The following is a 24,386-nucleotide window of genomic DNA, read 5'->3' as shown; positions in this document are numbered from 1 at the left end:
CTCTACAACATATCTATCAAAGAATTGGGGAGGGCACTAACACAGTCTGCAGCTTGAGCCCCACCCTCTACAACATATCTATCAAAGAATTGGGGAGGGCACTAACACAGTCTGCAGCTTGAGCCCCACCCTCTACAACATATCTATCAAAGAATTGGGGAGGGCACTAACACAGTCTGCAGCTTGAGCCCCACCCTCTACAACATATCTATCAAAGAATTGGCGAGGGCAGTAACACAGTCTGCAGCTTGAGCCCCACCCTCTACAACATATCTATCAAAGAATTGGGGAGGGCACTAACACAGTCTGCAGCTTGAGCCCCACCCTCTACAACATATCTATCAAAGAATTGGGAGGGCACTAACACAGTCTGCAGCTTGAGCCCCACCCTCTACAACATATCTATCAAAGAATTGGGGAGGGCACTAACACAGTCTGCAGCTTGAGCCCCACCCTCTACAACATATCTATCAAAGAATTGGGGAGGGCACTAACACAGTCTGCAGCTTGAGCCCCACCCTCTACAACATATCTATCAAAGAATTGGGGAGGGCACTAACACAGTCTGCAGCTTGAGCCCCACCCTCTACAACATATCTATCAAAGAATTGGGAGGGCACTAACACCCCACCCTCTACAACATATCTATCAAAGATTTGGGGAGAGCACTAACACAGTCTGCAGCTTGAGCCCCACCCTCTACAACATATCTATCAAAGAATTGGGGAGAGCACTAACACAGTCTGCAGCTTGAGCCCCACCCTCTACAACATATCTATCAAAGAATTGGCGAGGGCACTAACACAGTCTGCAGCTTGAGCCCCACCCTCTACAACATATCTATCAAAGAATTGGCGAGGGCACTAACACAGTCTGCAGCTTGAGCCCCACCCTCTACAACATATCTATCAAAGAATTGGGGAGGGCACTAACAAAGTCTGCAGCTTGAGCCCCACCCTCTACAACATATCTATCAAAGAATTGGGGAGGGCACTAAGACAGTCTGCAGCTTGAGCCCCACCCTCTACAACATATCTATCAAAGAATTGGGGAGGGCACTAACACAGTCTGCAGCTTGAGCCCCACCCTCTACAACATATCTATCAAAGAATTGGGGAGGGCACTAACACAGTCTGCAGCTTGAGCCCCACCCTCTACAACATATCTATCAAAGAATTGGGGAGGGCACTAACACAGTCTGCAGCTTGAGCCCCACCCTCTACAACATATCTATCAAAGAATTGGGGAGGGCACTAACACAGTCTGCAGCTTGAGCCCCACCCTCTACAACATATCTATCAAAGAATTGGGGAGGGCACTAACACAGTCTGCAGCTTGAGCCCCACCCTCTACAACATATCTATCAAAGATTTGGGGAGAGCACTAACACAGTCTGCAGCTTGAGCCCCACCCTCTACAACATATCTATCAAAGAATTGGGGAGAGCACTAACACAGTCTGCAGCTTGAGCCCCACCCTCTACAACATATCTATCAAAGAATTGGCGAGGGCACTAACACAGTCTGCAGCTTGAGCCCCACCCTCTACAACATATCTATCAAAGAATTGGCGAGGGCACTAACACAGTCTGCAGCGCCCGGCCTCACCCTAATAGACTCTGAAGTAAAATGGTTACTGTTTGCAGATGATCTGGTGCTTCTATCTCCAACCAAGGAGGGCCTGTTTTCTTTGCCTGCACAGATTGTGTCAAACCTGCACCCTGATGGTAAATCTCAGAAACACAAAAATAATGGTGTCCCAAAAAAAGACCAGTTGCCAGGACAACAAATACAAATTCTATCTACACACCGTTGCCCTAGAGCACACAAAGAATTATACCTATCTCGGCTTAAACATCAGCACCACTGGTTACTTCCACAAAGCTGCGAACCAAGAGACAAGGCAAGAAGGGATTTCTATGCCATCAAAATAATTATAAAAATTGACATTCCAATTAGGATCTGGCTAAAAATCCTTAAATCAGTTATAGAACCCATTGCTCTCTAACGTTGTGACGTCTGGAGTCCACCCACCACCCAATTGAGACTGCATGCAGAATTCAGCAAAAATATCCTTCATGTACAATGCAAAACTCCAAATGCAGGCAGAGCAGAATTAGGACTATACCTGCTAATTATCAAAATCAAGAAAAAAGCTGTTTAATTCTACAACCACCTAAAAGGAAGTGATGCCCACACATTCCAACACAAAGCCCTCATCTACAGATTAACCTAGCGAAGAGTCCCCTCAGCCATCTTGTTCTGAGGCTCTGTTCACAAGCACAAACAGACCCCACAGAGCCCCAGGACAGCAACACAATCAGACTTAATTATAAGAACACACAAATATAACTATTTGATACACTGGAAGAATCAACCAAAAAATTTAGCAAACTGGAAAGTTGTCTGACCCTAAACAGAGAATACACAGTGGCAGAATACCTGACCACTGGGATAGAACCAAAATTAGGAAAATCCTTGACTATGTCCAGACTATTTACATTAACTTCCTTGCTATTAAGCGAGGCCGCCATAGGCAGATCTGAAGTGGAAACTGAGATGCACTTCCTTACTTCCTGCTAAAGGTATGACCATTTCAGAGACGCATACTGTATTGTCCACAGATCACACCGACCTATAAAGAATTAGGAAATTAATCAAACATTGATAAACACCCATATCTGTTAGATGAAATACCGCAATGTGCAAACGAGGTAACCAATGGCGCACAAACATATTCATACTACAGCTTTGTGCACATTGTTAAAAACATTATCTGATAATATAATATTTGTAATGGCTTAATCCTTTTGAAACCTTTGTTTTTTGTTTCTTCTCACTTTTGTTTATTGTTTACTTCAAAGAAATAGAGACAAATATATATATATATGAGAGATAGGCAGAGCATGAGAGAGGGAGACAGGGACACAGAGAAAGAGAGCAAAAGAGAGAGAGAGAAATTCCACTCTCCATCTGCTCTTTGAGTGCTGTTAAAACTACGATTATAATTTTCAGCTGCAGAAAGGGGCAGATATCTTTTGGTATTGCAGTGTCAGTTCACCGGGCCTCGTCACGTCTTTGTTCTATTTCCTGCTGAGCGGCAGGCTGGCAGCTCACTGCTCCATGTACACATAACGACGTTGTTAAAAAACACAATGCAGTGGAAATGCCATCTTGACACTATCCCAGGCAGTCCTTCAGTTCAGACAGATTGAAATAGATTCAGAGATTCTCTGTTACCATTCCTTTCCCTCTCCCCTCTTAACAAATAGCCTCACCATGCAGTGTCCTGACTCCCGAACGTGCCCCTTCATCTCTGGGACTGACATGACTGTTTTTGTCTGTTGACAGACACTCAAGGCCAATGTCCAGTCGAGTAATTGATTGATTGTGATCGAATGGATGACTGACTGATTTATTCTGTTGCTTCATTAACTCTGTTCCTTTCCCTCATCCAGGTGTATTGGACCCAGACTGCAGGACTGTATTGGCATGATGGACAGGTAAATATCTCTTCAAATCCCTACTGTCACTTCCTTCTCTGTCCCCAGGACAGACTGCATACACAGACACAAGTTCAACTTTGATTTATTTGCCATTTGAATGTACAAGTTTATGCATTTAAATGTATCTTTGACGAGGGCTCAATAGTAAAAAGATGACACACACACACACTTCTCCCCAGCAGAAAATGTAATGACAACCAACTGTTCCCACTGAGCAAGGCTTATATTTATTGCTACAGTGGTTCCTCCTTTAAAAGTTGCGAGCTTACATCGCAGGATCAAAAGGTACCCAGCGTCACGGCTTCATTGCTCCAGACCACCACAAGGGGGAGGTAGAACACTAATTATGCATTTGAGTCCCAAGGTTTTTATCACCAATCATAGTGGTTCCAATAACTAATTTGACACGGGCCATCAGTCACAGGTGACTTCAGCAAAGATGGCTGACAAAACATTAAGGTGGAATCAAATGTAAGTAATTATGACATTAGTCAAGCAAAAAATGTGCATTTGAGTGGAATGTTAGAGACACGATTGTGCATTTGTCATACAGTTAATTTACAGAAATCACTATTTAGCCAGTTTGCTGACTAGCTAGCTAGTGTTATGACATGAGTATGAAATTGTAATTCATGTTTTGGGACTGAGAAAACGAGGCTATCTATTGAAACAGTGGATGTAAGAATCTAGCAGGCTAAAGCATTTCCTGCAAATTGAATGTACAATTGTGTTAGCATGCCTTGCTTATATTTTCCGTGCAATGCAGCTGAAGTAACATAGCTAGCTAACTATGTACTTGCTTATTGTGTATTGGTGGTTAAAATAACTGTGCCTATGGATGTGTCTGAATGGCATTATGAAGCCTATGGATTGAGTAGAATATAATAACTTTATTGTGCCAAGGATGAAAGTCGTATATACATGTAGTTATTACCACACAGGAGATCCACACATTGCAGCCTGTACATTAAATATATTCACTGATCATGTACTCTTCCTTGGCAAATAAAGGTGCGGTTCTGGTATGAATCTCTGAGAGACATTCTTTTTCAGTCATATCCAATACCAGGTGTATCAAACTCCATTCTTTGAATGATGCTGTGTCTACATGTATGTATTACAGTTATACAATTCAACAGTGTTTACCACTCCTGCTCCTGGGACATCAATAATTCCACATTGTAACTATGCAATAGACTAGAACCATGATTTAAGTAAAGGCTAATTTGTAATTCATATATACAGAAAATAAACAGTACACTACACTTCCTATGCATATCTACCTCCATCTATCTGAGGACACAGGATACAGTAGGTATAGTATTTCAATGAGATACTTCATTTCAACCAGTGGAGAATGTGAAACGCTATATTGAAAGTTCATTATCCAGGTGTTATAAATAGATAATACATGCATTATAAATATTATAATATTATGTTATAAATACAAGTTCAATCTGTACTTCACTGCACATACGATGTACATTCTAAAAAAAATGAAAGAAAGCGGTGGGGAGAGGGGTGTAAAAGACCAAGGGAAAGAGGTAAGAGCAGAAGAGCCGGGAAGACAGCATATGACTAATGAATGACCAACCCTAATATTCTCTCAGTTCATCACCATTACATAGTGTCTCTAGCGGTGTCTCTTAACCAGCCCTGGGCCCCCAGTTGGCCCGAAGGTTATCTGTGGCGATGACGGGACTGGCTTCCGCTCTCACATCAACACATACCTGCAGACGAGAGACAGATGAATAGAGAGAGAGAGCATGATTAAGCTTTGTTTCTTAAATTCTAACACTGTCAGGCATCATAATCATCATGAGGTGAAATACAAAACTGACCTTGGATCATTAACTCTGGGACTACTATATCTCTATATTTCAATGTAAAGCACCTCTTTAATAATACTTCTGTTGACCCGACCAAGTGACCTCTCACCTATGATCATGCTGTGCCCTCTGTCAGCTAGTTCAGATGTGGGAGGGGTTCACCAACACAGCTGATATAACCTAGAGGATTTAGGGAGAAGGATGAAGTGAAAGAGACTTATTGAGGAAATAAGGTGGTGAAAGAGAGTGTTCACCAGGAATCTGTGTGTGTAGTCTCACCTGGTGTCCACACTAAGTGGTTCTTTATGCTCAAAAACAGACACATGAGGACAAACAATATAACATGTAATTATAAGACTTTTACATTACCAGATCATTTGGAATTACTAAAGTATAATATTCCTTATAACAAATCATAACATTGGATAGATAGGTGCATGTGTAGCATGTGACAATAGCAGGATCATATCAAGGATTGCGTCACAAATGAATACATAAATACCACTTGAAGCTTGATGACTTGATCATTTGAATCCGCTGTGTATTGCTAAGGCATAAACAAAGATGTGCCCCCCCTTTAAGTCCCCAGGACCAGGACTGAGAACCGCTGCTCTTCATTGGGACCTCTTTATCTGCAGACAGGCTTTCTAAGCTCTCTGTATCCAAGGACAGAAAACCTCACAAGAAAACAGACTTCATTATACTTGTCACAACTCCGACCGAAGGACACTCCCCTTCCCGTTCGGGTGGCGCTCGGTGGTCGTTGTCGCCGGCCTACTAGCTGCCAATGATTATTCCCCCCTTATGTGTTTATTGAGTGCACCTGTTTTGAGTTAGGTAGTTAGTAGTAAGGCTTTATTAGTCAGCCGGCCCGCCTGGTTCCTTGTGCGGGATTAATTATTGTGACCGTCTGTTTGGTGTACTTCACGTCTATGGGTTTTGTGTTTTCCCATTTTGTGGGTTTTTCTGGACAGTTTAAGTCCCCCTGTTTGGGCCATTTGTTTGTTCATTACGCCCTGTGTTTTCGTGAGGGTTGGCTTATGTTCGCCGTTTCTCTGTGCATTAAAATAGCACTCCCCTGAACTCTCTGCTTCCTGCGCCTGACTCCTCACCCACTACACTCAGACCGTTACAATACTCAAATTAGACAGCACTGAATATCGTGTTCTCTGTCCTCACTTTTAAAGACTGGAACTACACACCTGCTCTATCCAGAATATCCCACTCTCACTTTGACAGCTGGGCCTGCTATCCTTGCACCCTCATCCATGGCTGTTAGCTAGCTACACATGTATTTTACAGTGTTAAATATATCAAGATAGATAGCTAATATGAAGTGAGGTAGCTAGTCAAATATAATTAACTTAGCTAGCGGTCTATACTGTATGTAAACTAGCTAGCTACGTTGGCAGCTCATTTGAGTTAAAATGCACTGTAGCTAGTTACTGAAGCTAATAAATTGTTTTTCTTAAAATTTTGGAAATGTATTTGCTTACTTGAATAGGTTCTCCCAGCCATGTGGACAATTGAAAACAGAGCAGCAAAGTTAATTTGTCACCAGAGCGGTTTAGAGCATATTACTATTTGCCTGTGAATAACCAGACCTTCATACAAACTTGATATGCTGAATTTGACGCACAATCAAAGTTGCTGCCATATCTTGCCAGCACACAAACAAGCGAGGCACTCAGGCGGACAATGAGGTGTGGAACAGAGCGAGGAACGAGATGGGAGTAACAATCCGGTCTAAATAACAAGGGGAAAAAGTATTATTATTATTATTAACCCCACATTATAATTATATAAAAGCCCCTTAGATATTCTGTGTTTCGACAGCTGGAGGCATTTTGTTTTTCACAAGCGTACTTACTGTAGCAGACTGTGAATTCTGCCAACTTGTAATGGATACGTGTCGGTGGCAGGCAAATCAGGCGCAGAAAAAATTACTTGGTATAAACGGAGTCGTTTAATAAGTGCTCATAAAACTCCAAAAACCAAAATATACAAAAAATAAATAATATAAGTGGGTACAAAACCCGTCACACGACCTGCACATAACATACAATACAATAAACATACAATAAAACAATCTCCGACAAGGACATGAGGGGAAAAAGAGGGTTAAATACACAACGTGTAATTGATGGGATTGGAACCAGGTGTGAAGGAAGACAAGACAAAACCAATGGAAAATGAAAAACAGATCAGTGATGGCTAGAAGGCCGGTGACGTCGACCGCCGAACACCGCCCGAACAAGAAGAGGGACCGACTTTTCTAGGATGGGCTATTAGCTGAACAAAAGACTATTCAACCTTTACTAAAGAATTGTCAAATAGCCTAGCTAGGTGCCAAAAATCCCCCTCCCCAACGTGCAACAAATAATTTATTTTCGACCTTTCTAAGGCACTGCATCTCAGTGCAAGAGGCATTACTACGGTCCCTGGTTCGAATACAGGCTGTTTCACATCCGACCGTGACTGGGAATGCCATAGGGCGGCACACAATTAGCTCAGCGACATTAGGTTTAGGCCGTCATTGTCAATAAGAATTTGTTCCTACCTGACTTGCCTAGTTAAAAAAAGGTTACATAAAATAACTGTTGGCAACCACAGCTCAATCAATAGGAGGTGAACAGTGGCTGGTGCTGGAAATATAGCTAACTTGTTATTCAAGTGTTGCACACCAACAGATGGAGAAAATCTACACCAGTCGAGCAATTCATTTCAACAATAATCTTCATTTTAATTGGACTTTACAAACAACAAGACGGCTTCATTTGAGTCTATTTCTTCGGAGCCTAGAATATATAAAATAACTTAACTGGCTGATGCAGGTTCGATACCGGTGTCGGCCGCCACTGGAAGACCCATGAGGCAGCTTCTGGTTTTAATTTAGAATCCTCCAATCCTCTATATGTAATTCTTGGTGGAGAGTCACGTTATATTTTTCAATATACTGTAGGCGACATGAGTCTCACTAGTGTTGAGTAATGTGCTATTAAAAGTGGTGTAGGTCTTATTTATTTCAAGAGTATATTGAAGTTAGAAGCAGTAGGATTTGAATGAAAAGCCTACAACTATTTTAGCACCAATACTAAAGCACACCAATAAGAGAGACTTGCTAGGGCCAAGAAACACGAGAAATGGACATTAGACTAGTGGAAAACTGTCCTTTGGTCTGATGAGTCCAAATGTGAGATTTTTGTTTCCAACCGCCATGTCTTTGTGAGACGCAGAGTAGGTGAACAGATGATCTCCGTGTGTGTGGTTCCCACCGCCATGTCTTTATGAGACGCAGAGTAGGTGAACAGATGATCTCCGTGTGTGTGGTTCCCACCACCATGTCTTTGTGAGACGCAGAGTAGGTGAACAGATGATCTCCGTGTGTGTGGTTCCCACCGCCATGTCTTTGTGAGACGCAGAGTAGGTGAACAGATGATCTCCGTGTGTGTGGTTCCCACCGCCATGTCTTTGTGAGACGCAGAGTAGGTGAACAGATGATCTCCGTGTGTGTGGTTCCCACCGCCATGTCTTTGTGAACAGATGATGATCTCCGTGTGTGTGGTTCCCACCGCCATGTCTTTGTGAGACGCAGAGTAGGTGAACAGATGATCTCCGTGTGTGTGGTTCCCACCATGAAGCATGGAGGAGGAGGTGAGATGGTGTGTGGTGCTTTGCTGGTGACACTGTCTGTGATTTATTTAGAATTCAAGGCACATTTACCCAGCATGGCTACCGCAGCATTCTGCAGCAATACCCCATCCCATCCGATTTTTCAACAGGACAATGACCCAAAACACACCTCTAGGCTGTGTAAGGGCTATTTGACAAAGGAGAGTGATGGAGTGCTGCATAAGATGACCTGGCATCTACAATTACCCGACCTCAACCCAATTGAGATGGGTTGAGATAGTGAGAGGAAACAAAAAGGAAGAACAGAAGAGAACAGAGGGACAGAACACATAATTCAAAAGTCCTAATAGAACAGCTTCCCCCTATAGGACTATGCTTAGAAAGAAACGGCACAGAAGAGAGATGCCAAATTGGCTTAAAAATGAAGGCCGAAACAAAGGCATAGTGTAAAAACACACTACTTGGCCAAAGCATCCTGATCTCAAGGCAGAGCTGAGCTGAGCTGAATGGAGCTGTGTAAGAGCTGAGAGAGAGAGACAGTAATGACTGCTAATTCATTCCAAGCTGCATCTCAAATGCCACTATTCCCTATATAGTGCCCTACTTTTGACCAGAGCTTTATGGTCACTATATAGGGAATATGTTGCCATTTGAGCCACAGAAGAGCCTGCAGTAGCCTAGGTCTCACTCTCCACTGATCCACTACTCTACTATCTGACGATCTGATTTACTACTCTTCTATCTGATTCACTACACTCTAGTTGTTGCACTCCTACTATATGTTTCAGTACTCTATGTGATTCAATGCTCTTCTATCTGATTCACTACTCTACTATCTGATCCACTTCTCTTCTATCTGAGGCAATGAGGGGAGAATGTCAGGGTGAGCTGATGATGGGAGACAGGGAGAGGCTGTGGGGTGAAGATGGGGTGAGGAGGAAGAGAGGTGAAGGTGGATGAGGAGAAGTGCTAGTAAACAGATAAAGTTCCTAGGCTTTGAGGGGAAAAGCTGTATATACAGTATGTTGACAGCAGAGTAACAGAGAATACCCTGATAGAACTATGTGACTGATTGTAGCATGCCAAGTTGGTGAAGTGGCTTTCGAACATGTTTTAGAGAAGTTATGGTTTAACTGAGCATAATAGAAAGGCAGCTTATAATTGCTTATAATTGCTTATAATTACTTGGGGCCAATGTTGAGAAGACAAAGCCTCTGAGGTCGGACATACAGTTGAAGTCGGAAGTTAACATACACCTTAGCCAAATACATTTAAACTCAGTTTTTCACAATTCCTGACATTTTATACCAGTAAAAATTCCCTGTCTTAGGTCAGTTAGGATCAACACTTTATTTAAAAAATGTGAAATGTTAGATTAACAGTAGAGATATTTATTTATTTCAGCTTTCAATCCTTTCATCACATTCCCAGAAGTTTACATACACTCAATTAGTACTTGGGAGAATTGCCTTTAAATTGTTGAACTTGGATCAAATGTTTCAGGTAGCCTTCATCAAGCTTCCCACAATAATTTGGGTGAATTTTGGCCCATCTCTCCTGACAGAGCTGGTGTAACTGAGTCAGGTTTGTAGGCCTCCTTGCTCACACACACTCTTTCAGTTCTGCCCACAAATGTTCTATAGGATTTAGGTCAGGGCTTTGTGATGGCCACTCCAATACCTTGACTTTGTTGTCCTTAAGCCATTTTGCCACTTTGGAAGTATGCTTGGGGTCATTGTCGATTTGGAAGACCCATTTGCGACCAAGCTTTAACTTGTCTGATGTCTTGAGATGTTGCTTCAATATATCCACATAGTTTTCTTACCTCATGATGCCATCTATTTTGTGAAGTGCACCAGTGCCTCCTGCAGAAAAGCACCCCCACAACATGATGCTGCCATCCCCGTGCTTCACGGTTGGGATGGTATTCTTTGGCTCGCAAGCCTCCCCCTTTTTCCTCCAAACATAACGATGGTCATTATGGCCAAATAGTTCAATTATTGTTTCATCAGACCAGAGGACATTTCTCCAAAAAGTACGATCTTTGTCCCCATGTACACTTGCAGACTGTAGCCTGGCTTTTTTTATGGCGGTTTTGGAGCAGTGGCTTCTTCCTTGCTGAGCGACCTTTCAGGTTATGTCGATATAGGACTCGTTTTACTGTGGATATAGATACTTTTGTACCTGTTTCCTCTAGCATCTTCATAAGGTCCTTTGCTATCGTTCTGGGATTGATTTGCAACTTTCGCACACAAGTATGTTCATCTCTAGGAGACAGAACGCGTCTCCTTAGTGAGCCGAATGATGGCTGCGTGGTCCCATGGTGTTTATACTTGCATACTATTGTTTGTACAGATGAATGTGGTACCTTCGGGTGTTTGGAAATTGCTCCCAAGGATGAACCAGACTTGTGGAGGTCTACAATTATATTTCTGAGGTCTTGGCTGATTTCTTTTGATTTTCCCATGATGTTAAGCAAAGAAGCACTGAGTTTGAAGGTAGGCCTTGAAATACATCCACAGGAACACCTCAAATTGACTCAAATTATATCAATTAGCCTATCAGAAGCTTCTAAAGCCATGAGATCATTTTCTGGAATTTTCCAAGCTGTTTAAAAGTCAACTTAGTGTATGTAAACTTCTGACCCACTGGAATTGTGATACAGTGAATTATAAGTGAAATAATCTGTAAACAATTGTTGGAAAAATGACTTGTGTCATGCACAAAGTAGATGTCCTAACCGACTTGCCAAAACTATGGTTTGTTAACAAGACATTTGTGGAGTGGTTGAAAAACGAGATTTAATGTCTCTAACCTAAGTAGGTTGTAGGCTGGGTTCCACAGCTGATCTGATATTGTGTCAACCCTCTTCTACTTTCCTTCCTACTCCTTGCCACAGTCTGCTGTGAGACTTGACTGTCATCTGCACTCTGTCACTCTCTGCGTTTTGACCCCCCCCCCCCCCACACACACACACACACATTAACTCACAATCACACACGCACACGTACACACACACATGCTGATTTGTCATATTGGCTCAAAATAGAAAGAGGAGGGAAAGAGGATGTCACTCCACACATTCTCAAGTCTGTTTTTTACTTATTACCCCATTCTCCACTTTCCATTTGGGCATGTCTATACAATGTTTACTAGGAGTATGCCTTTGATTTCCTACAAATTACAACTATGTCTCTTGAAGCCACTTCCTCCACAAATCATCATGTCGTCCCTTACTACAGTAAATCCATCCCTGTAATATTGGGTAGGAGCTGGGAGAGGTGGAGGTGGGAGAATGAGCAGGTGCACCCTATTCCCTATGTGCCGTGGTCAAATGTAGCACACTACATACAGTAGGGAATAGAGGAGCCATTTGGGAGGCACCCGATGACTGAAAGATTGGGGGGTGTTTCATGTGATTCCAGAAGTGAGCTGAGTGTGATAACATGTAATGGCCCTGTGATGTACCAGGTGACTGATAGCTTTCCTGCTGATGTAAAACATGACTGGAGTGTGCTGACGCCCCCACTCTGCTCTGTTCTGTTCTGCCAAATGAGCCCTTTTTACAGTTTTTTACAATCACTTTGGCACTAATTTCGGAACCTTGATGTCATTTTTCAAAACTATAGACACAAAACTCACAACCAATGATCAAAATGCAAATTGTTCAAAGCTCTTAACACTTTTTCCAATTGCTTGGATACAATACACATAACGCTAAGATGATTTGTTCATTGAACTAAAATCGCCTGTTCAAAATGACACAACTTAACATCAAAGTATTACCATTTCAAAATGCAATTCACACATTACATCTGAGATGACTGTCTATTCATTTCATTACAATGATCTAACTATCAATTGATACAACTGCTCAAAATGATAATTAACTGTTGCGTTACTCTTAATACATAGTTTTATGGAAACTGATGATCAATATTCCATGTTTAGAACATGAAAGTTTCAGGATAATGAGATCCATTGACACCAATTACTGTGGAACATGAACCAATTGGACTACATTATCTATGGATGTAATATTTAATCATCATTCTTTCAGACACTGTTCCTATGGTTCCATGTACCACTTTTCCAGACCATGTTTTCAGATTTGACATTACTGTACACTCACCAGCCACTTTATTAGGTACACCTGTCTAGTACTGGGTAGGGCCTGCTTTTGCCTCCACAACAGTCTGAATTATTCACGATGTTGTATGTTAAGAGATGCCCTTCTGCACACCTCTGTTTTAAACAGCTGTTATTTGAGCATGTGTGGACTTTATGTTAGCTTGAATGAGTCTGGACATTGTCCTCTGACCTCTCTCATTAACAAAGTGTTTTTTTCCCACAGAACTGCCGCTCACTGAATTGTGTTTTGTTTATCGCACCATTCTCTGTAAACTCTAGAGACTGTAGTGCATAAAAATCCCAGGAAGGCAGCTGCTTCTGAGATGCTGGAATCACCATGTGTGGCATCAACAATCATAACAGGGTCAAAGTTGCTTAGATTACTCATCTTGCCCGTTCTAATGTTTGGTCGAACAACATCTAAAGCTCTCTACTCTATATACTCTATATATTGAGCTGCAGGCAGCCGCATTATTCGCTGTTCGAATGTAACCTTCCTTGATGAGCTAAATCAGGTCTGTAGAGCTGATGGCGTGACCTATGTCATTGTGTGGGATAATGTCAGGTTCCACCATGCTCAAATGGTGCAAGCATGGTTTCAGGTCCATCCACAATTTACCACCCTGTGCTTACCCCCATACTCTCCTTTCCTTAACCCGATTGAGGAATTTTTCTCCACATGGAGGTGGAAGGTATATGATAGGCGCCCTCACGAACAAGTCTCCCTTCTCCAGGCCATGGATGACGCATGCAATGACATCACAGCAGACCAGTGTCAGGCCTGGATTCGCCTGAAGATTCTTCCCAATATGTTTGGCTAATGAAAACATCCTTTGTGATGTGGATGAGAACCTGTGGCCAAATCCACAAGACCGGGTTGATGGAAATATAGAAGTACAGCAATCAATCTTTTGTTTAGCTTTTTACAGTAAGCCAGGTGATGAACACTGCAGTGATGTTTTACAGTAAGCCAGGTGAGGAACACTGCAGTGATGTTTTACAGTAAGCCAGGTGAGTAACACTGCAGTGATGTTTTACAGTAAGCCAGGTGAGGAACACTGCAGTGATGTTTTACAGTAAGCCAGGTGAGGAACACTGCAGTGATGTTTTACAGTAAGTCAGGTGAGGAACACAGCAGTGATGTTTTACAGTAAGCCAGGTAAGGAACACTGCAGTGATGTTTTACAGTAAGCCAGGTGAGGAACACTGCAGTGATGTTTTACAGTAAGCCAGGTGAGGAACACTGCAGTGATGTTTTACAGTAAGCCAGGTGAGGAACACTGCAGTGATGTTTTACAGTAAGACAGGTAAGGAACACTGCAGTGATGTTTTACAGTAAGCCAGGTAAGGAACACTGCAGTGATGTTTTACAGTAAGCCAGGTGAGGAACACTGCAGTGATGTTTTACAGTAAGCCAGGTGAGAAACACTGCAGTGATGTTTTACAGTAAGCCAGGTGAGGAACACTGCAGTGATGTTTTACAGTAAGACAGGTAAGGAACACTGCAGTGATGTTTTACAGTAAGCCAGGTGAGGAACACTGCAGTGATGTTTTCCAGTAAGCCAGGTGAGGAACACTGCAGTGATGTTTTACAGTAAGCCAGGTGAGGAACACTGCAGTGATGTTTTACAGTAAGCCAGGTGAGGAACACAGCAGTGATGTTTTACAGTAAGCCAGGTGAGAAACACTGCAGTGATGTTTTACAGTCAGCCAGGTGAGGAACACAGCAGTGATATTTTACAGTAAGCCAGGTGAGGAACACAGCAGTGATGTTTTACAGTAAGCCAGGTGAGAAACACTGCAGTGATGTTTTACAGTAAGCCAGGTGAGGAACACAGCAGTGATGTTTTACAGTAAGTCAGGTGAGGAACACAGCAGTGATGTTTTACAGTAAGTGATGTTTTACAGTAAGACAGGTGAGAAACACTGCAGTGATGTTTTACAGTAAGGAACACTGCAGTGATGTGAGGAACACTGCAGTGATGTTTTACGGTAAGCCAGGTGAGGAACACTGCAGTGATGTTTTACGGTAAGCCAGGTGAGGAACACTGCAGTGATGTTTTACAGTAAGCCAGGTGAGGAACACTGCAGTGATGTTTTACGGTAAGCCAGGTAAGGAACACTGCAGTTGACCTTTAACTGTTTTTTATTTTTTTGTAGCTAAATATTTTGTTGTGATTTTATTTTATTTCATCAATAAATGTCATATTTTGTTCAATGATTCCACTGTGTCTGTAGTATTCTCTCTATTAGTCCTTGTACAGTGATGTATTTACATGTAGTAGCATAATGAAACATGTATCACATATTTTATCACTACAATATTTAATGATTATACAAACAACTACACAGTGAAACTATCGGTATCTTGTGTGTGTGTGATCTAAATGAATGGTCCTATGCTATTTCATGATAAATGAGTTATTTTAACCAATGGTTCTGCAAGTGAAGGGTTCTTTAACGATATGAATGCACAATGCAATGTTTTGAACATTGGACAACCTGTGTTGCAAGTGATGACCATTTTGAGTTTTGTGTCTAGAGTTTTGAAAAATGACCACAAGGTTCTGAAATTAGTGCCAAAGTGATTGTTAAAAACTGTATTAAGATAGAGAATAGGGCCTATTCACTCAGATACCCCATCTCATCTTCTCACCTACAGTATACTGTGTCTGCGTTCTAAATGGCACTCCATTCCCTATATGCACTTTTAACCAAGTCCCAAGGGGTATGGTCAAAAGTAGTGCACTATGCAGGGAATAGGGTGCCATGTGGGACGTAACCCAAAGTTCCCAGCACTCAGCGCAGACAGACAGACAGGGAGACAGGTTGGGAGTGTAGAGGGTTGGAGAGATCATGGAAAGTGCTGATCACACATGCTGAATGGAATATATTATTTTTATTCAATTAGAAAAAATGTCCTGACTTTCATTTCTTTCCCTTCTTTGAATTAACTGCCTAACATTGTAACAGGACACCTGCAGATGCTAGATCATGTATTTTGTCAAAGGTTGTTAGCTAATTAAGAATTGTCCCAAGCTCTAGTCAGCCAAGTCTGCTGTGACCTCTGGAGTAAGTGCTTATCAGACCTGGTTTCAAATAATATTTGTTTCCTTTCAAATATTTGTAGCATTTGATTAAACCTGCTTGACCTGCCAGTTGGACAAACTAGTCCATTGGTTTCACTGTACCAGCCAATAATAGGTACATCAAGAGCAGCTAAACTATTTTAAAGAAAATAAATAGGTAGTATCTAATGCTGTGGCCCTATCTCACATCTCTCTCCCTCAGGACTCCCCTGATTGCAGCCGGGGTGATAGGTGGCCTCTTCGTGGTGGTCATCGTGGCTCTGAGCGGAGCTGTGTCCGTCCGCAGGAAGAGCATCAAGAAGAAGAGAGCCCTGCGACGCTTCCTCGAGACAGAGGTATGGGGTGTGAATACACACACACACACACACACGCACAAACACGCACACACACACACACACCTGGAGACAAAGTTTGGATGTGGATGTGGATGTGATAATCAAGGATAGAGGTATGTACTTCAAGCTTACTGGAGACAGGACAGGGTAAGGACATCTTGAGATGTGGATCATAGACAAACCTTCCATTGGGCTCTCGTCAAAATATAGGGAATAGGGTACCAATTGGGAAGTAGCACGAGTTTACAGTACAAAGACTTTGCAGTGATTAGTTTTGAAGTTTCAGTTCACTATCATCCTACATCCTAATCTTAGTGTGATGGTCTTCCCTTCACTCACTGCTTTATGAAAAGCTGTAATAACACAGAGCCAGTAGTGCCAATCTCTCTCTTGGCATGTGATGTGCTTTGTTATAGATGAGGGCCACCAGAGGCTATGCGATCACCAGAGTGGCCTCTCCCTCTTCTCTCCTTCCTCTCTCTCTCTCTCTTTCTCTCCTCTGTGGCCTTTCTCCCTTATCCGTCATGTCCTCTCTCCCGCCTCTCTACATCCTCTTTCCCTCTTTCCCTCCATCTCTCGTTCCCTCCTTCTCTCTCTCTCTCTCCTCTACATCCCATTTCCCTCTCTCTCTCTCTCTCTCTCTCTCTCTCTCTCCTCTACGTCCTCTTTCCCTCTCTCTCTCTCTCCTCTACGTCCTATTTCCCTCTCCCTCTCTCTCTCTCTCTCTCTCTCTCTCTCTCTCTCCTCTACGTCCTCTTTCCCTCTCTCTCTCTCTCTCCTCTACGTCCTCTTTCCCCCCCTCTCTCTCTCTCTCTCTCTCTCTCTCTCTCTCTCTCTCTCTCTCTCTCTCTCTCTCTCTCTCTCTCTCCTCTACATCCTCTTTCCCTCTCTCTCTCTCTCTCTCTCCTCTACGTCCTCTCTCTCTCTCTCTCTCTCTCTCTCTCTCTCTCTCTCCTCTCATCCTCTTTCCCTCTCTCTCTCTCTCTCTCTCCTCTCTGCTCCTCTCTCTCTCTCTCTCTCTCTCTCTCTCTCCTCTCTCTCTCTCTCTCTCTCTCTCTCTCTCTCTCCTCTACATCCTCTTCACTCTCTCTCTCTCTCTCTCTCTCTCTCTCCTCTCTCTCTCTCTCTCTCTCTCTCTCTCTCTCTCTCTCTCTCTCTCTCTCTCTCTCTCTCTCTCTCTCCTCTACGTCCTCTTTCCCTCTCTCTCTCTCTCTCTCTCTCTCTCTCTCTCCTCTACGTCCTATTTCCCTCTCTCTCTCTCTCTCTCTCTCTCTCTCTCTCTCTCTCTCCTCTCTCCTCTACGTCCTATTTCCCTCCCTCTCTCTCTCTCTCTCTCTCACTCTCTCTCTCTCTCTCTCTCTCTCTCTCTCTCTCTCTCTCTCTCTCTCCTCTCATCCTCTTTCCCTCTCTCTCTCTCTCTCTCTCTCTCTCCTCTCGCTCTCTCCTCTCTCTCTCTCTCTCTCTCTCTCTCTCTCTCTCCTCTCTCTCGTCCTCTCTCTCTCTCTCTCTCTCTCTCTCTCTCTCTCTCTCTCTACGTCCTATTTCCCTCTCCCTCTCTCTCTCTCTCTCTCTCTCTCTCTCTCTCTCTCTCTCTCTCTCTCTCTCTCTCTCTCTCTCCTCTACATCCTCTTTCCCTCTCTCTCTCTCTCTCCTCTACGTCCTCTCTCTCTCTCTCTCTCTCTCTCTCCTCTACGTCCTCTTTCCCTCTCTCTCTCTCTCTCTCTCTCTCTCTCTCTCTCCTCTACGTCCTCTTTCCCTCTCTCTCTCTCTCTCCTCTCGTCCTCTCTCTCTCTCTCTCCTCTATGTCTTCTTTCCCTCCTCTCTCTCTCTCTCTCTCTCTCTCTCTCTCTCTCTCTCTCTCTCCTCCTCCTCTACGTCCTCTTTCCCCTCCTCTCTCTCTCTCTCTCTCTCTCCGTCCTCTTTCCCCTCCTCTCTCTCTCTCTCTCTCTCTCTCTCTCTCCTCTCTCTCTCTCTCTCTCTCTCCTCTGTTGCCATTCTCCCTCATCTCTTCATCCTCTCTCCCTCCTCTCTCGCCATTCTCCATCCTCTCTCCCACTACTCTCTGACCTCTCTTCCCCTCCTAAGACAATACACTGTCTTAGAGTACAGGCTAACATGAGAGGAACACACACACACACACATGCACAAACACACACACACACACACACACACACACACACACACACACACACACACACACACACACACACACACACAGACACACAATCCTACAAGCCTATGCATAACAATGCTCTCTGCTTCCTCCTGACTCTGTAGCAGTACAGCATAACTGTTTTCTGTCACTGTCTCTTTGGATAATTAGACATCTCATCCATCAAATGGAATAGACAGATGTCAGCCTGCATCCCAACTGGCACCCTATTCCCTACATAGTGCACTACTTTTGAACAGGGCTTTTTGGGATGGAGCTCAGGCTGTACTCATGTCATCTGGATAACAGAAACCTTTTATTCTCTCATCATGGTTGCATCCCAAATTGCACCCTATTCCCTACAAATGTAGTCCACTATACAATAAATAGGCTGCCATTTTGGATGCATTCCCAGGCTACAGCCTGGTCAATACTAGTGTACTATGTAGGGAATAGGGGACCATGACGCAGCCCAAACAGGCAGGAGGGTGGGGAGCACAGCGCAGATCTCTCATCCCCTCAAAACATCCATCTTAATGAATATCCCAGCCTGCCTTGCTCCACTCCCTGCCACACAACCTCAACCAGGAAGCGTTCTGTCTGCATTTGGAACTCTTAATGAAATATCAAGAGCATTGTCTCCCCCCTCTCCCTTGTCTGATCAGAATGAATGGATATGGGTAAGTCCCTAATGGCACCTTATTACAGGACAGAACCACTGTCAGGTCTGCAAACAGCACCAGTACTGCACATGTGATAGGAGATATATGATATTAGTTATAACGACGACTGTCCATCTCTCGACGACTAGCTACATACTGTGAGATGCCTGATGCGTACAGTTGAAGTCGATAGTTTACATACACTTAGGTTGGAGTCATTAAAACTCGTTTTTCAACCACTCCACAAATGTCTTGTTAACAAACTATAGTTTCGGCAAGTCGGTTAGGACATCTACTTTGTGTGTGACCAAGTCATTTTCCAACAATTGTTAACTGACAGATTATTTTACTTATAATTCACTGAATCACAATTCCAGTGGGTCAGAAGTTTACATAAACTAAGTTGACTGTGCCTTCATCTCGTAGAGATGAATGTACTTTGGTGCGAAAAGTGCAAATCAATCACAGAACAACAGCAAAGGACCTTGTGAAGATGCTGGAGGAAACAGGTACAAAAGTATCTATATCCACAGTAAAATGAGTCCTATATCAACAAGCAAGGAAGAAGCCACTGCTCCAAAACCGCCATAAAAAAGCCAGACTACGGTTTGAAACTGCACATGGGGACAAAGATTGTACTTTTTGGAGAAATGTCCTCTGGTCTGATGAAACAAAAATAGAACTGTTTGGCCATAATAACCATTGTTATGTTTGGAGTAAAAAGGGGGAGGCTTGCAAGCCGAAGAACACCATCTCAACCATGAAGCAAAGACTGGTGCACTTCACAAAATAGATGGCTTCATGAGGGAGGAAAGCAACGTGGATATATTGAAGCAACATCTCAAGACATCAGTCAGGAAGTAAATGGGTCTTCCAAATGAACAATGACCCCAAGCATACTTCCAAAGTTGTGGAAAAATGGCTTAAGGACATCAATGTTAAGGTATTGGAGTGACCATCACAAAGCACTGACCTCAGTCCTATAGACAACTTGTGAGCAGAACTGAAAAAGTGTGAGCGAGCAAGGAGGCCTACAAACCTGACTCAGTTACACAAGCTCTGTCAGGAGTAATGGTCCAAAATTCACCCAACTTATTGTGGGAAGCTTGCAGAAGGCTGCCCGAAATGATGAAAGAAATAAAAGTTTAAATAAATAATTCTCTCTACTATTATTCTGATATTCCACATTCTTAAAATAAAGTGTTGATCCTAACTAACCTAAGACAGGGAATTGTTACTATGATTAAGTGTCAGGAATTGTGAAAAACTGAGTTGAAATGTATTTGGCAAAGGTGTATGTACATTTCCGACTTCAACTGTATTTGTCCTGTTCTATTGCTAATGTTGATGGCGGTATAGCGCTAGCTCACTCTGAGCGCTGCCTGCAGAGAGGACAGACAGGCATTCACTCTATCACCGTGTAGGAGAAGAGAGTAGGGGATGGGAGGAAAGGAGAGAAGAGGAGAAGAGAGTACTCTGTGTTAACAGACAGTAGGTTCAGGTTCCATTAAAGCTCTCAACACCACATAGTGTGGTGAATAAGCCTGGATGTACTGCACTCTAAAAAATGCTGGATTAAAAGCAACCCAATTTGGGTTATTTGGTAACCCATCACTGAGTAAATATTGAACAGAACATACATTGGGTTATTTTGACCCAGCCAGTTCGGTTGTTGGGATGACCCAAATATGGGTTAATTTATCTAAAATTTACCCTAAAAGCTGGGTCTTTTTTAATTGACCCATATCTAATTTACTGTAGTATTGTCTGGGGCACTACATGTGCCTGCTACTTACACAAAGTACTCATCATAAAAAAAAATTGCTTGACTAGCCACCTCCTCTAATTACCTGGCTCCACCTGCACCTTTGTTTAAGAAACTCAATATCTTGTCTATTTTCGACATTAATGCACGCCAGTTATGTATTTTCATCTACAAATACTCATGCCTCCCAGACAGTTGTCATGTCTTTGGCTATGCCGGATTAAGTAATATAACATGCTATTCTATAAAATAATTGATCCGTAATTAATATCACCTGATTGAGCTAATCATGTTAATGTAATTAACTAGAGAGTCGGGGCACCACAAAATAATATTTATAGAGCTGTTATCTTCCGACTAAACTCTTAAAGACCTAGTAATATTTTACATCAATAGCAGTCAATATTAATCCTCACCTTAATTCAGTCTCATCTGAAAGTTGCAAATTCTTGGTTATATTCACGAACCCTGGCTAACAAGTTGAATCAGCAATACAAAATTGGGTTTAATTATTTATTTACTAAATACCTAACTAATCACACAGAATTACACATACACATAATTCATCATAAATTATGTCATAAAGGAAAACGTCCCTAGCGGGCGGAACAGATATGACAGCTGGTTACACAAAAGAAAAGGGCTGGGTTTGAGTGAAAGAGTGGGAAGACTGAGGACCAAAGGAAGAAGCTGTGCTATCGTAAATACAGTATCTTATGCATTCTAAATTACCACCCATTTGGAAAAGGAAAATGCAATAAATATTTACTCTGAGCTGCGCTTCGGTAGGTTGGTGGTAGATGGAAGGCCGTGTTTGCCAAACCTAGTCCTTTGTCCTTTGAAGAATGTCTCTGGTGGTCAATTGGATAAGTTGTAGTAACGTCCTTGTGTGATAGACGGGATACTCTGTCTGTTCCTTCCTAACCCTCGTTTGCAGCTGCTGTTGCTAACTCAACGGCTAGGAGGTATCGCTTCTGTAGTGAATAAGAGTTCAAAGTTCATACCATTCGCAACCAAAGCTCACGCTGATGTTGGCTTTGTTCTGTAGTTATTATCTGAACCATTCTGACATTGGACCATCGACCTCACATCCTCAGAACAGGAGGTTATATTGTCGTCAAGGCTTTATATAGGAAGGGAGAGGAGGGCGTGTTTGAAATGTTTTATAGCCCATGTCCCTTCACAGGGGTGGGCCACTGATTGAGCAGAGCCCTAAACTTGTGAAACCCCAAATCTCACATTTTAGAAGCTAAAATCACGCTTCATCCCATCACGAATAATTTCATATTCAAACATTTAAATTGAACAACAATTCCATGTGAATCTGATAACTCTGATGTGTAGACTTTCCACTGTAGTGTTTATGTCATCTTATCATTGATGAGAATGTCTCAGATGACAAACGAACTGGTCGGGTTACCAGAATATAGTTCATTTCCCCCCACCTTCGGATGTTCCCAGAATCTCTATGTTAACCAAGGGGTTTTCAAATGTAACATCACTAGGGTAGAGAGAGGAAAAAGGGGGGAGAGGTATTTATGACTGTCATAAACCTAACCCCAGCCCATCGTCATGACACAGTTTATCTTTCAATGGATTCTTCCAGGTTCATTCTGAAATCCATCTTTATAACACAAGACACTGTGATAACCTTCACCCTCCCCACTGCCGCACCTCACATAGTCAATTCTCTCTCAGATACAGAGGTACCATACTCTGGAATTGCCAAACCCTCATCATCCCTCAATAACTTTAAGCGTAGACTGGGGGTCAGTCTGATGAACCAAACTACTCAGTAATCTCCTCCATATAGCCCAACTCACACTCACATCCACACATGCGCACACACTTTATGATTAGTAGGTTTTGTTAACTGTTTTATCTAACTATTTTATTTTTGTACATGTGTGGTATACTGTTTTTTGTGGTGTGGTTTTTATAGAAGCCCTTGGGCTACCAACAACACCTGCACACCGTATTTGTTGTTGTTGTTGTGATAGCTATACAACAGAACATGAATGACATGTATTCTCATCTGAATGTCACACCCCTACTAAACTACGCCTCCAGTCTTCTGATCTGACCCACTGGGTCATATCTCAATAACCCAGCTCCAATATCCCAGTAGTTTTTAAAGAACACAACAAACCCAACAACAACGTGACCCAATGCCCTGCAACCCAGCAGTTGGGTCAACCAAACAACCCAGCATCTTTTAGAGTGTACCCTACAGTTACAGTGCCATCAAGTGATGCTGCACTAGGCTCTTTACAAGTTGTTTCAATAATGACAAGATTGTGGCTTTTTCCACTGTACCTTACATTATTGCTCTCTCACACTCTCTCCATCCTCTTCTCCCCACTGTGCTGTCTTGGTTACCTGCATACACACACACACACACACACACACACACACACACACACACACACACACACACACACACACACACACACACACACACACACACACACACACACACACACACACACACACACACACACACACACACACACACACACACACACACACACACACACACACACACACACACACAACTTCTTTCCTATTATTTTATTCAGTATAACCTGCCTCGATGCAACCTTAGTGCTTTGACGTCAGTGATGTCAGATAGGGAGTAACAAACAGGGAATGACTCTACTCGTAGAGACTACTAGTAAATAGTAGTGTCCTAGTAGTCTTCCTCAGTTTTCAGCACCACAGATTAGAGGAGGTTGGTGGACAGCTCCCTCCTTGTCCTTGCTACCACACATTCAGCACCTCCTATAATGGACAGCTCCCTGATGTCCAGGGCGACGGAGAGGTGACTGGATTTGTGTGACCCTCCACTCTCTTTTCCTGCCCCCTCTCTTTCCCCCTTTCCTTCCCTCTCACCTTCCATGCCCCTCCCTCTCCTCCCTATCCCTCTCCCCTTTCCTCTATCCTTTTTTTCCTCCCGCCCCCTCTCCTTCCCCACTCTGCTTCACTTTCTCTTTCCATAACCCCCTCATTCCCCATTCCCCCTCTCCTTAGCTCTAATGCGATACTGATTTAGAATTCCATTTAAATGAAGAACAGCTATTGTTTTTTAATCAGACAGCAGTGATGAGCCGGGGGGCATGGCCACAGCTGAGAGAAGGGAGCTGATTTACTCGTTCTCTCTTTCCCCTCTCTCTCTCTCTTTCTCTCTCTCCATTTCCCTCTCTCTCTCCCTCCCTCTCTCTTTCTTCCCTCCCTACCCTGTCTCATTCTCTCTCTTCGCTCCATCCCTTACTCTCTTTCTCTCTC

General features: G+C 42.9%; 1 protein-coding gene across 1 annotated transcript in view; it reads left to right on the top strand.

Annotated features, from left to right (window-relative positions):
- The window catches only part of LOC115113735 (receptor tyrosine-protein kinase erbB-4-like), a 305,373-nt gene that overhangs the window by 211,664 nt on the left and 69,323 nt on the right, over positions 1-24,386 (top strand). Inside the window, exons 16-17 of the mRNA XM_065013396.1 lie at positions 3,458-3,502; positions 16,390-16,522. Of these exons, the coding sequence (XP_064869468.1) occupies positions 3,458-3,502; positions 16,390-16,522 (178 nt within the window). The remainder of the gene's footprint in view (positions 1-3,457; positions 3,503-16,389; positions 16,523-24,386) is intronic.

This window comes from Oncorhynchus nerka, linkage group LG1, assembly GCF_034236695.1.
Source record: "Oncorhynchus nerka isolate Pitt River linkage group LG1, Oner_Uvic_2.0, whole genome shotgun sequence".
NCBI lineage: Eukaryota > Metazoa > Chordata > Actinopteri > Salmoniformes > Salmonidae > Oncorhynchus > Oncorhynchus nerka.
The sequence above is the reverse complement of the archived record's forward strand: the minus strand, read 5'-3'. Positions and strand labels throughout refer to the sequence as shown.